Genomic DNA, 15,558 nt, shown 5'->3' on the forward strand with positions numbered 1-15,558 from the left:
CTGGCCAGGTCCTGTGTGTGAAAGGCTCAGAGCCACATTCCTCAGCCTGCTGGTCAGGCTCAGGCGGTCAGAAAAAGCATCCTCGCTTTTCCGATCTGTCGCTCCCGGGCCCTGCTCCCTGCTTTCCTGAAGCGTTCGCTTTTCCATACACTTGTCCGCCTAGATCCTTAGATTCGGCGGTGTTCCTACGAATAAATGAAACACTGACTTTCCCAGACACGTCCATCCGCGTCTCCCTTAGAGTAAATGGCGGTGGGATGAAAGGCACCCCATGTCACAGTGATAGGTTACTCATTAACTGGCTTTAAAAACCTAGCCTGGGCTAGGTTAGGAGTCCTGTGGAGAAACGCTTCCTGCAGTGCGGAGCTGAAGGCAGCCATCTGCATGTCACTGGGGAGCCCCTGCCATGCCCATGCGGGTGTGAGCTCGCCACCGGCAGGGCACGATGGGGAAGAAAAGGCCGCCTTCCAACGACACGGTCTTCCGCTTTGAGCTTCCCGGCAGCCCCAAGAGAGGCAGCACAGAGGCGCCGCACAGCTCCACGGACAGCCCCGGCTCCGTGTTCCTGAGGTGGGTACGGCGCGGCCCTGGCCGTCCACTCTGTTCCCTGGCGGCCCCGGGCCACCCAACAGGTGGCCCTTGGAGAGCTCCTTCCTCGGTTCCCCCGGGGGAACGAGGAGGCACGGCCAGCCCTCCTGGAAGGAGGGTGTGTGGGAGACGAAACTGGGATGTGATTTTTCTGATCAAAGCCCGATTGTTACTTAGTATTACCGCTTGTGTGGGGAAATTCTCTTTACCGCCTTGGTGGGTGCTTCGTGGGTAAGTGGGTCGGCTCCTCTATTCCTGACCTGCTGTCCAGTTCATAAGACGTGAAGTCAGCTGGTGAAACCAAAAACCTGCTTTTGTGTCAGAGCTACCTGGATTATTACTAGTATCATTATAATAAGATAAATGCCTCTCTCGGCCTTTCTAAATTAAACATTAAAATAGCACCAGCTGGGCGCCGGCTCCTCTGTTTACAATATAGTACTCCACGGAGCTCTGACACGGTTCAGAACATAGCCTTCTTACCTGTACATAGTAATACCTCATTCAGCTCTATTCTGGTAATAACATACTTTGAATGGAAATTCACCCATCAAGTCTTTTGTTCATTCTCTCTAGCAACTTACAAAATGTAGAATCAAGTAGAATTGGAAATCAAATAGGAGAAAAAGTTTCTCATCCACTTTAACATACACTGTAATGTAACTCTCACATTAACTTTTCAAGGGAAAGCAAAAGAATGACCCCAACATCCAAACTTGACTTCTAGATTAAGAAAGTCAAGGGTTCCACTTGTTTTGTCTTTTAGCCATTTTTGATCATTTATACAAACAGTGCTATATAGGTTTTATATATTAAGTAAAAAAGAAACCCCATTTTATTTGATGACATTCACATATCAGCGTGTCAGTTTAGGAAAACAAATGAATAATTCTAAAAAGAAGTTTTAGATACCAAAAGACTGAGCTTATGCAAGTTTGACTTCATATATCTATTTTCTTTTTTTTTTTTTTCTTTTTGACAGGCAGAGTGGACAGTGAGAGAGACAGAGAGAAAGGTCTTCCTTCAGTTGGTTCACCCCACAATGGCCACTGCGGCTGGCGCACCACGCTGATCCAAAAGCAGGAGCCAGGTGCTTCTCCTGGTCTCCCATGCGGGTGCAGGGTCCAAGCACTTGGGCCATCCTCCACTGCACTCCCTGGCCACAGCAGAGAGCTGGCCTGGAAGAGGAGCAACCAGGACAGAATCTGGTGCCCCAACTGGGACTAGAACCCGGGGTGCCAGTGCCGCAGGTGGAGGATTAGCCTAGTGAGCCGCGGCGCTGGCCCATATATCTATTTTCAGTATAGCTTAATTTTTCTACCCATCACTAAAATCTGCCTCACTTGATCTTGTGATTATTGGAGCAAGAGTACAGTTCTCATGATGAAAAGTAATGCCATTCATAATGCCATTTCTGCATTAGGTCCATATTTTGCTAAAACTTCCAGTGTCTCTCACATTGCTTTATCTACTTAGACTGCCTCTTAAGTGTGTGCAAACTCCTCACAACCCCAGCTCTAACCAGGAAAAAAATAAATCAAATATGTCCGCAGACAAACACAGAATACATAAAGGATAATTGAAATAAATGTTTTCACAATCATAAATAAATGGAATGGAAAGCAACATGGAAAGCTTGAAGAGACTGGTAAAGTCAAGAGTCCTCCAGAATGATCCGGGCCTAAGTCATCTGCATGTTTGGTACTCGACATCAGACCGCTGTCTTTCCATCTGAAAGTGTTTTTGTAAAATATGGATTGGAACCAACCTGAAAACACTTGGCGTGTCTCCAGATAGTTTGGGCACCGGGCAACGTTCCATCTAGTGGAAAGATTTTTACTGTACTGTGTAGAAAAAGGTTGAAGGGAATTCACAAAAGCACTCAGGCACACACTGTCTACATTTCTGAGGTCAGAAATAAGACCAGATAAACACTTCCTTGTACCTGTAAATAAATATTAAGAATTTTACGTGGCTGCTTTGAGATCCCATTATCCTTCCCATGAACTGGAGCTGATAAAATATACTCTTAGAACAACATACTTCTGGGGCTAGCACCATGGCGCAGTAGGTTAATCCTCCACCTGCGGCGCCGGCATCCCATGTGGGCACCAGTTCTAGTCCCGGTTGCCCCTCTTGCCGTCCAGCTCTCTGCTGTGGCCCGGGAGGGCAGTGGAGGATGGCCCAAGTGCTTGGGCCCTGTACCCACATGGGAGACCAGGAAGAAGCACCAGACTCCTGGCTTTGGATTGGCCCAGCTCCAGCCGTGGCGGCCATCTGGGGAGTGAACCAGCAGAAGGAAGACCTTTGTCTCTGTCTCTCCCTCTCACTGTCTGTAACTCTACCTCTCAAATAAATAAATAAAATCTTTAAAAAAAAAAAAGAAAAAACAACACACTTCAGATAGGCACAGAGACAGCGTACACAGTGTTTTTGTTCAGGAGCAGCAGCGTGTCCGGTCTGCCCCTTCTTCCGTTCCGAGCCTGCTTATGGATTTACAACCCTTTGAAGGTTAATGCCTTTTTTTTCTTTTTTTTTCTTTTTTTTTTTTTTTGTGGATAGTTTAAAACACACTCTAGTGATTTTTGTTGGAAAATGTTTCTAGCATATTGGTTTTTTTTTGCACTTTTATTATGTTCAAATTATTAATTTAATGATGTGTTACTTTTTTTATTTGCATAGTCTGTGACTCACTGAAGAAGCCCTTATGACCCTTTGAAATCATAAGAATGTCCCTCCACATCTGCTCCTACAAGCATGCTTAGCTTCCAGACAGGAGTCCTTTTCAAGCTTGGAATTCATTTTGTTTCTGATATGAATTAGGGCATTTTAATATTTTTATACAGCTAATGAATGCTCTCACACTATTTATTTAAGAGCTTCCTCTTTCTCCACTAATCTGCAACATGAACTCCATTAGACAGCCTGCTTTTAATTATTTTCTCTTTATAGCAAACCATCTGGAAAGACATGTCTCCTTCCCTAGTTTAAAAGTCTTTGGTTAGCCCTGTGCCCTTCTACTTAAATTTTAGGACCAGCCTGTGAAGTAAAATCTCTATTTTTTTAGTTGAAACTGCATTGACTCCATTGCTTAATTTGAGAATCTTTGACATCATACAGTACTAAATGTATCTTTTCAGAAACATGGTGTCTGCCTCCATGTACTTAGGTCATTTTTAATGTCCTTCGATAAAGATTTAGAATATCCTGCACACAGATCTTCTCATATTTATTCATGGGTACTTTACATCTTTGTTTCTATTGTAAATATATATTTGTCACACTTTTTTGTGAATGTTGTATAGGAATGGTAACTAGATTTCTAAACTGACCTTATATTCAACATCCTTCTTATTAATTTTAATAACTGACTAGTATGGCCTAAGATTTTTTTGTAGAGACAACATTTGAAATAATAAAAACTTTGTTTTTATTCTTCCAATCTTTACTTCTTTTAGAACTCTTTTGCTTTATTACACAGAAAGAAACTCCATTATAATGTTGAAATAAGTAGTAATTCCAAGCATTTTTGCTTTGTTCCTGATTTTAAAAGAAATCCTTTTAGGATTTCAGGATTTATCATTCTTTTCTGGGTTAAAAAATTTCTTTGAATTGATGTTTTCCTTTTTTTTTTTTTAAGATTATTTATTTGAAAAGCAGAGTTACAGAGGGAGCAGAGATGGAGAGAGATCTTCCATCTGCAGTTTCACTCCCCAAATGTCTGCAACAACCAGGCCTGAGCCAAGCCAAAACCAGGAGCCTGGAACTCCATCTGGGTCTCCCACGTGGCTGGCAGGGAACCAAGCACTTGGGCCATCTTCCACTGCTTTCCCAGGAGCATTAACAGGGAGCTGGAGCAGAGGCAGAGCTGCTGGGATTCCAACCGGCGCTCGTATGAGATGCTGGCATCACAGGCAGCGACTACACCCACTATGCCACAACCCCAGTCCCTGAACTGAGGTTTTTCAAGTTCCTGAGTCTTTCCTCACCTCCAATCAAGTGACCCTCATGTGAAACTCTTTGATGTTCACATGGTCACAGTACCTCAAAATTCAAATTCACAAGAAATCATCATCTTCCAAAACATACAGAATATAGGTAGCCTTGGAAAAGCCCGAATTGCTGTAATCTTCATAGGTAGTTTACTGGTTGACTGGCAAAGCTTTGGCGAATTAAACATTCCATAAATTAAGCGTTCAGGAAATTAAAAACTCGAGAATTTCGGTCTAATGAAGTAGCTTTGGGAGACTCATTATGCAAATCAGCCTTTAGGTAAACATGAGAGCTGCCCAGTGGAGATAGGGCACCGTGGACTTCAGAGGCAAGCTGGCAAGCACACAGGGCAAAGATGAGGTAGACATCAACAGGGAGGAACAAGGGTGGGGCTGGCCAGGCCTGCCCAGACTCCTCCTGACCTCCGCTCTGGGCAGCACGCCAGGCTGTGGCCAGCAATGACCTCAGAGTCCAAGGCCGCCCAGCAGTCCCACTCCCTGTTCCTGCACTGCGTGGTTCCATGTATCTCCTATTGCTCTTCTCCCAGCTACGGCCACTGGGTGGGAGCAGAAGCAGCCACCCTTACTCCCCTCCACTCTCACCTCCCAAGAGCCTTGCCTTGTCCTAGCTAAACCCTCAGCTTTTGCTTGGCACCTGAAGACCAGGACCCAGGCGAGGTTGTGGCTTGCCCCATTCTCGCAGGTCAAGCCAGTGGGCTCAGCTGCTCACACACCACAGAGATACTTCCCGGCTGTGATGGGGGGTGGGTGGGGGGGCAGGGCTAAGTCCTGGGAAGTGGGTTCCCCCTCCAGGAGCAGGGAGGGTGTGGCCCAGTCGAGGAGAGCAGGACCGTCTTATGGGGTGTGAAATGGCATTCGTTGTGGCAGAACCTGTGAACTTCTCGGAGTGCGGCGTGCGGATCAGGCTACGTCAGGGCCGAGGGAGGAGGAAGTGCATTGGGGGCAGCACAAGTTAGAATGCAGAGGTTAGGTGCAGAAGCCCAGGCCTCTCTTTGCGGAGAGTGAGAATCCTCGGAGCAGAGGACAGAGAACCCCTCAGGGGTATTCATGGCCAGGACAGCAGGCACCTGCGGTGTCTTTCTGACTTCCAGACTCTTCCCCATAGGCCATGACACAAAGCAATCAGACGTCCCTAACACATCGGCTCTCGCCAGTTGTCAGGCTTCGGAACTCACTGGAAGCCCACCTTTGACCGCCTCACAAATCTGTATTCAGCTTTCCAGATGCACCTCTGAAAGGTCTGGCACAGACCCTGGGGACTCCCCTCCCCCCAAATCCTGCCCCTCAGAACAACAGTCTCTTCTTGTTTGTTGGCCCTCCCTCCCACAACCACACCAGAATGCCCTGCCATTGGGATGGACTTAGGACAAAGCCAATGCAGCTTAGCGTCGACATGATCCCTAGCTAGGCGCTCCCAGTCGTGCACTTTGTGAAATATTTTGACTGCAATTAGGATCACTCTGTCTCTCTCCACCTCAGTTTGTCCTCTGTCGCATGTCTGCTCCAGTCAAGTGGCCAAGGACATTACTGGAAATCTGAACTAAGGAAGGGGAAGCTGTTTGGAGATAAATTTAGTTTATCTGTAAGTGCAGGGCTACAGATAGCACGGTGATAGCAACATGCCCCACTGGTGTCATGCATCAGAAGTATGTGGGGAATGAGAGCGAAACAAGGTTTGCAATGTATGAAGTCAGAGGAGCTGGTCTCTGGCAAATTCTCCCAGGCATTAGATGGGAAAATTGTGAATGGTGGAGTCCATTCTCGTCACGGCCTAGTCCAAACATTCTTTCCTGCTGTGCTGTGTGACTGCGTACCCAGTAAGAGAACTGATATAATGTGTACACCAACCTCACTGTTCTTTTCTTTTTTGATGGCAATTGCACATGACAGAATTTATCAGAATCCCAGTGTTTATGGTGCATATACCCCACCTAATCCTAAAACTGTACACAGCCTCCATGTATGTCCATAGATGAGCATGGCATTGTCAAGGACGAGCCTGAGTTTGAAAGAAATTAAAAAGCAAGTTTTTTCTAGAGATACAAAATCATTTTCTTTTCTTTACAAATATTACAAAGTTGTTGCCATAGGACAGAATCAATGAGCTAAAAAATCGTAAGAAGATAGAACACATTGGGCTCTTAATTCACAAGAATATGGTATCTATTTTCTAGGTCTGGAGACATTTATAGAATTTGTCATCTCTTTCTCTCTCTACCCCATCTCAAATAATAATAATAACAAGGTTCATTTACATACTTGCATCTTTATTTATTATTTATTTAGCCTTCATATTTAACCAGAACAAGCCAGGCAGGTATAAATGAACTGTAAGTTCTAAGAGTGGCTGCTGGGTAACTTTGAGGAAGATCTCGCAGGGAGCTACAAGAAGGCAAAGTGTGGAGAAGATGAACGAGTGTTTATATGTGACCCAGCAGTGAACATATTCATCTCTTCCATTCCAGTGGCTTCCTCAAGGGAATTTCTTACAGCAGTGGCCTTATAAACTTCTGTGGCTTTCACAGTGGGAGATGGATTACAGTTAATCTCTGCATTGCTTAGATGAGGAGAGCAAGTAAGAAAAAGAAATTTCCTGTTGTTGCTGTGTGGCAAAACCAAGCCAACAAAATCATTTCAGGTAGCGAATGCCCAGCCAGCTACATGACCAGGTAACCATTATCCAGCTCCATTGACTGCTTTTTTTTTTTTTTTCATCTTGTTTGAATTATTTGGGCTATTCACAAAAATCAAATGCATCTTCAAGAGTCATTTAATTCACTCATATTTAAATTTTATGTATTTATTTATTTATTTTTGAGAGGTAGCGAGATAAAGAAAGAGAGCTCTCCTTTGCTGGTTTACACACAATGGCTGGGACTGAGCCAGGCTGAAGTTGAGAGCCGAGAGTTCAATCCAGGTCTCCGTGGGCGGCAGGAATCGCATCACTCGAGCCATTAAGGCTGCTTCCCAGGGTCTGCGTTGGCACGAAGATGCAATCAGGCACCTGAGCCCAGGGATAGGCTCAAACCCAGGCACCGCAATGTGGCATGCAGGCGTCTCAGTTGCTAGGGGACACACCTGCCCCCAAGGGTCACTCAATTCAGTTCCCTCATCTCTCCCACAGGGATATTTACAGCCCCCGAGGGGACACAGGTCTCAGAAGTACTCACGGTACTGTTTGAAAGAACAAGGTTAGGAAGCCCTACCTGGGGTTCCCAATTCTGCATTGACCCAATTTCAGTTAACTGTAGAGACACCTGTCTATTTACACTGCAGTGACTGCCCAATAAACCCATTGTAAGTCCAAAGTGCCGTACCCTGAAAATGCGTTGAATCCACCTAAGCTACCAAACACTGTCGCTTAGCAACACAGCGCATTTCCCACTCATGACTGGGGGCTGAGTGGGAGCTGCTGCTGCTGCCACTGCCCAGCTTCCCGAGAGAAGATTTTGACACTGAACATCACTAGCCCAGGAAAGACTGCATTTCCAAGTACAGTTCCTGTTCCGTGAGTCCTGCTTCCCCACTGTGGTAAAGTTGAAAGAGCACAAGTCAAACCATCATTGGTTTGGGACCGTGTGTATCTGTAAAATCCAGTGACATTTGCTCTGAGTACAGTTGAGGAGTGGTGAAAGAACAAGGAACAAGTGTGATGGCCAATTTCATGGCACAGCTATAAAATGCATTCCATACCCCTGTGTAGAAACACCTTGAGGATTGGTCCACAAAGCCACTGCCTGGTGCACAGCTGGTTTTGTCACCTGCAAGCTGTGATTTTTCTTTGTGCCTCCTTTTCTGCACCTGTAACATGGGGATGATCGCAGGATTAAATGAGATCATTGGCAGCATGTTTAGCACAGAGCAAATGTTCCAATGCAAACTCTGATGATCATAATGCAATGGGAGAGATCCCCCTGGCTTACTGGTATACCTACCACCTAGCAATCCCAGGCTAGGAAGACTTCCATCCCTCCTTGGCCCCAGCACCCAGCACACAGAAGAAACTGCTGAGAATGGATTCCAGTTGAGTATATACATGCCTCCGGATGCAGTGCCTGCTTCCAGGAGCCCCAGTCTCTCTTGGTGACAGACACAGACTCAAGCTACTGCAGAGGGCAGACAACACACATGCCTTGGAAAATGATTTATGAGCCTTCTGCTATGCACCAGAATTCCCACGGCATGCTTTCTCTTCGTCCCAGGCTGCAACACTGAGCTCTAGAAATAAACCGCATTTCAAATGCGTAGTGCAACAAAATAAACTTCGCCCAGCGCCAACACCTAACAGCCACCAAGGTGATCCCAGGGAGAAGGGATCCTGCCCTTTCATTCCTTCCATGGCCCCACAGGGGCAGAACAAGGTGCCGTAAACAGGCTCAACCCAAACACAGAGAGAAGGGAGAAAGCTGGCACCAGGGATGGTGACAGTGTAAGCACATTCATTCATCTCCCAGGGCTGTCCCTGGGAGACCTGTGCCCGAGACAGCTTGTCTGGTGGTGTCTCTTGCCTTTCCCACGCTCCACATCCCACACATGCGCATGGGTTGGGAGCCCTTGTGCCTTCTCTTCACCCACAAGCCTTGGGCAGAGTCAGCTCTGATCTGGGGCAAGCCTGCGTGCCCTCAGAAAGTCCAAGCTCTCTCTGCTATGGCCTGGGATAGCAGTAGAGGATGGCCCAAGTCCTTGGGCCCCTGCACCCGCACAGGAGACCCCGAGGAAGCTCTTGGCTTTGAATTGGCACAATTCCAGCCATTGCAGCCAATTGGGGAGTGAACCATTAGATGGAGGCCCTGTCTCTCTCTCTGCCTCTCCTCTCTCTGTGTAAAGTAAAATAAATAAATCTTTAAAAAAAAAAATAAAAGTAAGTCCGAGCTGCCATCACCGCCCCCCTGCACTCGCCCTGTGCCCTCGGCTTGCTGCCATCACTGACTACACACTGAGTTCTGTTTGCTGCGAGGTTTGCCTTCTTTCCTTTAGGGTCTAAGCAATCAGTCAGCTCAGGTCCTGGTACAAAGCAGGCAACAACACACGTGAGGTGGATGAAGCAATGTCAGAAGGTAACAGGTGAACAGAGGTGTCCCCTGGGGTGAGAGCGAGGCCGGGGTGCTCTGACCTCACCCTGGGAGTGCTTGGCAGAACGTTCAGGGCGCACAAGTCAGGCACTTGCTGGGGCAGGGAGAGCAGCTGGTGGCACGGGGGTCACCTCAGATCCTCCGATGCACCAAAATTGATTCTGAGACCTCACTTGGGATTTCACTCTCTGGGGTGCCACGTGTTTTACCTTCGCAATAGGGAAAGAAAGAAAAAAATAAGGGGGGGATTTACTCTGCAAGACAGCAGCCAGAGCGACATAGGCTGACGTTTCTATTTTATGCAGGTTTAAATGTTTACATTTAGGACGTGGCTTCCTTTTGGGAGCTTCATCTTCTTGCTGTCTACTTCATGTGTCACAAGTCAATCTAACTTGTCTCTCAGCCAAAAAAAAAAAAAAAAGGTAAATTTAACTTTTACTTAAATCTCATATTGAATTCTCATAAAAGTCTTCAATGGAAAATGGAATGAAACTACCCAGGAACGCATTTGCTCTAATGAAAGCTCCGTTTTCCATCTAATCTAGAAGCCCTGTCATGTACCACCTACTTTCCTACCTTCAGGCTTCTGCCCCTGTCTTTTCTCTGCCTGGAATAGTGTTTCCCAAGTACAGAGAGACAGAGAAAGTCAGAGCAAGAGCGAGAGTGAGAGAGATTTCCTATCTGCTGGTTCATTCCCCAAATGGCCAAAAACAGCCAGGGCTGGGCCAGGCCAGGAACCAGGAGCTTCAGCCAGGTCTCCCTCGTGGGTGGCAGGGACCCAAGCACTTGGGCCATGTCTGCTGCTTTCCCAGGCACATTAGCAGGGAGCTGGATCAGAAGTGGAGTGTCCAAGACAGGAATTGGCTCCCATGTGAGATGCTGGCCCTGCAGGTGGTGGCCTAACCTGCTGCACCAGGATGCCGGCTGCCCTGACACAATTCTTTACGCACAAGGATGTGCTGTGTGAGGAGCCACTAGAGCTGTCTGCAGAAGAAGGCATCAGGACAGCCCCTGAGGGCTTGCACTTTGGGAATGCAGGGGGAGCTGAGGGTGGCCCCAGTCCCTGGGGAAATGAAATGGACGTGGAGTTCTGAGCCACAGCAAAGGGGCTCTGGGAAGCGAGGAAGAGGGAGAAAAGCATTTGCCGTTGTCTGCAGAAGAGAAACTGCCCGTGACGTTGGCGAGACAATGAACGGGTGTCTCGTGTAGACAGGCAGGGCCAGGTGGGAAGCAGCGAGGCACAGCCCAGACTTGGAGAAACCCAAACACTTACTCCTGTCCGCTTTATAAACAGAATAAAAGACCCTCCAGGGTTCCTGCGGCCCACTAGTACCCCTGCAGGGAAGGCATCCAGCTGATGCCCAAGCCGGCTGAGCAATCTCCCTCCACTCACCGTGCCCATCCCCGTTCCTCCCCAGCTCTGCCCACAGAGCCTGCAGGATTCCATGGTGTGCAACAACCAAGGGCCGATCCCAATCCCAAACCCGTCACAGATGCGAGCAGGAAACAGACCTACAGGAAACATGATAGGAAGGGCTGACACTTCACGCCAGAACTCCACCTCCTCACCAGCGAGCTCTCATCATCCCACACTGGGTCTGCAGGTTCTGAGCAAGGTGGCAGTCAGGGGTCCGGCAGGGTCAGCATCCTACACACCACCGACTGGGGCTGGAGCAGGTTTCCGAGGTGACTGGCTGACATCCCTGGTGGGTTCGTGCCAGGGATGTGTAGGAGGTTCCATGTCTCCCCACAGGGAGAGGGGCTGTGTGTCTCTCAACACAGAAACTGCCTTCCACCACTGCAAGGGACTCACCAGACAGCAATGGGAAGGCCACGGTGTCCCCTGCAGCCCACTCTCAGAAGGCAGGCACCTCATTTTTGCAATATCCTGTGCGTTACACAGGTCAGCCCTGTGAATTCAGTGTGCGAGGAGACAGGACAAAGGGTGGGAATACCATGAGGGAAACTCCCAGAATCACCTTGGAGGCGGCCGCCACAATAACAAAAACGATCCATTTCCAGTCTGCAAAGGCTACATGATGAAAGCCAAGCGTGGAATCAGGTGGATCACTAATCTACTGCTTCCTGCATCCCCTGGTCCAGCCGGTCCAGCTATGTAGCTCCCTAAACCCCATTTTTCTCATTTGTAAGACCCGGCTAATAACTCCTCCCTTGTCAGACTCTTTCGAGAATTAGGTAAGGACTGTAAGTAGGGGAGGCACAGAGGAACTGCTAACTCCTGTTAGAGCTACAAAGTGGGTGACTCGTGACTATGGAAACAACCCTATGTCCAGTTCTGAAGGTTTTTCTGGATACCATTCCATTCTATTACAACCCAGAGACAAGCACAGGAGGAAGAAAAGAAAAAACAAAACAATAACAAAAACAGTGTTGCTTTTTGTGTATCTGAACACACAAGCCTAAGGACTTCAGGGCCAAACTTGAAGAGCAGAACTGGGGTCAGGCTCTTTCATAGGGCTGAAGCCTCTGTCAGGATGATCTCACAGAAGTATGGAAACAAGTGGGAGCGGGAGGAAAAGCCCCCAGTCCTGAGCTACGTGATTGCTCCAAAGTAAAGCTTTTCTGGGGAAAAAAAAAATGAAACTGAAACGCATTAAGTCTAGGAGGAAAGACAAGTTCAAGGGGTCTGACGCCCATCACAAGGAAGCATTTTCCAACACTGCCGCTGCTTATGAGGTTAAATGATGCCCTGTACTTGGGAGTGGCAGAGTCTGGGTCTGGGTGGGTTTGAACTGTCTCTGACCTTGGTTTCTCTCCTGGCACAGTAACAGTAAAGACACCAGGAGAAGAGGGTCTTAGCACATGCATTCAGGATACCTGACAGCATACGTGGGGAGCGGCCAGATGTGGCCCTGGTCGCCTTCGGTGTCCTGGAGCAATCTCTACCACCCTCCTTCTCCTCAGCTCACAAAGTGGAGAAACTCACTGTGACCGAGACCTCTCCAGACACTGGAGGCACAGAAAGCAGAGGGCAAACATTGAATGAGGCAGGAATCATTTAAAGTTGTAATAGAAATGGTAAGCTCCTTCCAGGGGAGAGTGAATACATCTCTCAGGGATTCCTTCAAGTGTTTTTAAAAATGTATTTAGCTGCCATCGAAAGCAGTGCATTTACTATGAAGACAATGAAGCCGAAACCTGAGGGTCTAGGACTTGAAGGAGCTGCTTCTGATTTTCACCTAACTGTGTGTTTTTTTTTTTTTCTTTTTCTTAAAGTCCCCCATCGTGAATAAGCTTCAGACTCCACAAATCAGAATCCGTCCCACTTGCTGTTGTTAACCTAAACATGCATTTTCCAGCCAAGAACTGCTTTGTGTACATTATAATCAGGATTTGGCACAGTCAGTGGGTATTATTTACTAACGGTAGTTTAACAAATCTATCCAGGAAACTATTATTAGGTCATGAAAAGGTATTTCCAAAATGACAGGGCCCTAGAAACACACAGAAAGCAAATTTACCCCCTACACAGACATAGCTTTCTTTGAAACATTCGTATTACTATTATTAAGTATAGCTATATTATATAAATCACATGAGGATACTTCAAAAGGTAATGAAAAATGAACCAAAAGATAAATTTATTCTGGTGTGAAGAAATTATGAAACCCATGCCTACAAGAGGCTTTCAAAAAGTTCATGAAAAATGTGTATTATGAAAAACTGTACCTGAATTTCAAGAGGGTTTTGTACTACCATGAACTTAACTCTTTCTTTGAAAGGCAGAGAGAGAGAGAGAGAGAGAGAGAGAGAGAGATCTGTCAGCAACTGATTCATGTCCACAATGAATGCAGGTAGCATCCATCTCTCCCACATGGTGGCAGGGACTCAGGTACAGGGCTACCACCGCTGTCTCCCAGGGTGCGCATTAACAATAAAACAGAATGAGGAGCCGAGCCAGGACTGGAACCCAGGCATCCCAAGCAGTGTCTTGCCTGCTGCTCCAATTGCACGCCTCAAACCCACCTTTCCATTCCAGACTTTTTGGAGCGGCCTCATGTCATCAGTGCACTAGATGATACAGCATATTTTCCCGTAGAGTTTTATTTTATAATAATTCACATCTTTATTTTTCTTCTTAAAAGAAAAGGAAGACTATGCAATCTTCTATTTGTCAACATGATTGTATCCCACGTTTTGGGGGTTTGGCAGAACGAGAGCTACCAGAAATGCCAAAGTTACCCGACTGGAAATCATTCCGATCTGAATTCAGAAGCGGTATGGGACAGGACAGGAGTGCGGAGCCCCGACTACTCAACCACACTGCCTGCCCTCCCTTCTGGCAGAGCTCTGCTGCCTCTGTGAACTTCTGTTTGCTCTCCTGCCAGTGGGAGACAGGGTTTTTGCACTAGGGTTAACAACACAGTGCTTAGAACACCGCTCGCCCATGTCAGCAGTCGGAAGTGAGTGAGAATGGCCCCACTGCCATTCTCTTTAGAGACGACATCTTGTTGCCAGATCAGCTACTAACCTGCCACACTTTTAGTGGAATAACTTTGCTATTCGTCTGCTATCCTTTTTTAATTTTTTTTAATTTTAATTTTTTTTTGAGAGGCAGAGTTAGACAGTGAGAGAGAGACAGAGAGAAAGGTCTTCCTTCCGTTGGTTCACCCCCCAAGTGGCTGCTACGGCCGGCGTGCTGCGCCCATCCGAAGCCAGGAGACAGGTGCTTCCTCCTGGTCTCCCATGGGGTGCAGGGCCCAAGTACTTGGGCCATCCTCCACTGCGCTCCTGGGCCACAGCAGAGAGCTGGACTGGAAGAGGAGCAACCAGGACAGAATCTGGTGCCCCAACCGGGATTAGAACCCGGGATACCAGCGCCACAAACAGAGGATTAGCCTAGTGAGCCGCGGCACCAGCCTCATCTGCTACCCTAAGGCATTGTTCCATCCTTTCTCCTTGGTAAGATTCCACAAATGTGTGTGCTTGTGTGCGTGTGCTTCTGTGGACAACATGTTTAGACAGGAATAACCAAATAGGAAACTGTGGTTTTAAGTAAATGTTTCACAGCACAGGAGTATTGCACTTCTTTTTAAAAGGGGAGTTTTAATATTTGATAAATATTGGGAATTTGAATTCTGCTAATTGAAGACCAAGGATTTCCTTGTTGATCTCGAACAAAGTGGCAAAATGCTAGGTTGAGTTGCTTAAACAAAATTGCAGGAAGCTCTCTTTCTATTACGTAGTAGTAAGTGCTTCTCTCCGTCCGTATGAGTCTGTCTGCCATGCAGGAGTTAACCTGAGAAGATGATTTGACTTTGAACTCTCATCAAGATGTGTGTTTGTAATAATGAAACAGAAGGTGTTTTATTGTGGCCCTAAATCTGTTTCTGTGCCTGTGAACACCGAGTGACTAGGCATGGCTGTGCAGGCTCTGTGTATGCAGTAAAGCACAGTAAATATTTAACTAAAATGTCAGGTGACCTTTCTTAAAGCCCCGGATCTAATTGACAGGAAGGGAGTTTTGTTTGTGACTTTCCCATGTGGTCCTACAAACGCCATGAATTAATGATGACTACTATGGCGCACACGTCGTGCTGAGCTGTCCAGCGTTGCTGACACCACTGGGGATTCTTTCTGGCCTAGCACTCTTCTTACAGCTCCAAAGAGCATTATTCATCGCTGAAGCCAAAAGAAATTAAATCCTTCTTCCGCATACTGATCAGGTGTTTTGGTGGTGCCAAAAGCTACATAACCATAAAAGCTACAGCTTTGTGTAGTGTCAGCCTTTCATTTGTTACACATTCCTTGGTTGGGCATGCATCTCTCAAAAAATATCATCACGCTCCAACAATTATTGCACATCCCATGTGTGCCAGATGTCCCCTCCTAAGTCCTTTTCACAATCAGTTCATTCAAACTTG

General features: G+C 46.9%; 1 protein-coding gene and 1 long non-coding RNA gene across 4 annotated transcripts in view; one reads left to right on the plus strand and one right to left on the minus strand.

Moving 5' to 3' along the window:
• Window positions 1–338: 338 nt before the first annotated feature.
• Window positions 339–15,558, plus strand: part of GRAMD2B (GRAM domain containing 2B) — a 112,487-nt gene continuing 97,267 nt past the window's right edge. For both annotated transcript variants that reach the window (XM_089334901.1, XM_002710167.6), the window contains exon 1: window positions 339–570. In XM_089334901.1, the coding sequence (XP_089191027.1) occupies window positions 446–570 (125 nt within the window). In that variant the 5' untranslated portion in view covers window positions 339–445. The remainder of the gene's footprint in view (window positions 571–15,558) is intronic.
• LOC149126038 (uncharacterized) overlaps window positions 7,439–15,558 on the minus strand; it is a 37,879-nt gene continuing 29,759 nt past the window's right edge. For both annotated transcript variants that reach the window (XR_016235307.1, XR_016235308.1), the window contains 2 exons: window positions 8,295–8,402; window positions 7,439–7,575 (listed from right to left, as the gene is read on the minus strand). This is a non-coding gene — a long non-coding RNA (uncharacterized LOC149126038). The remainder of the gene's footprint in view (window positions 7,576–8,294; window positions 8,403–15,558) is intronic.

The sequence above is a fragment of the Oryctolagus cuniculus genome, chromosome 6 (genome assembly GCF_051225735.1).
Source record: "Oryctolagus cuniculus isolate XC-2025 breed Fujian yellow rabbit chromosome 6, ASM5122573v1, whole genome shotgun sequence".
Classification (NCBI taxonomy): Eukaryota; Metazoa; Chordata; class Mammalia; order Lagomorpha; family Leporidae; genus Oryctolagus; species Oryctolagus cuniculus.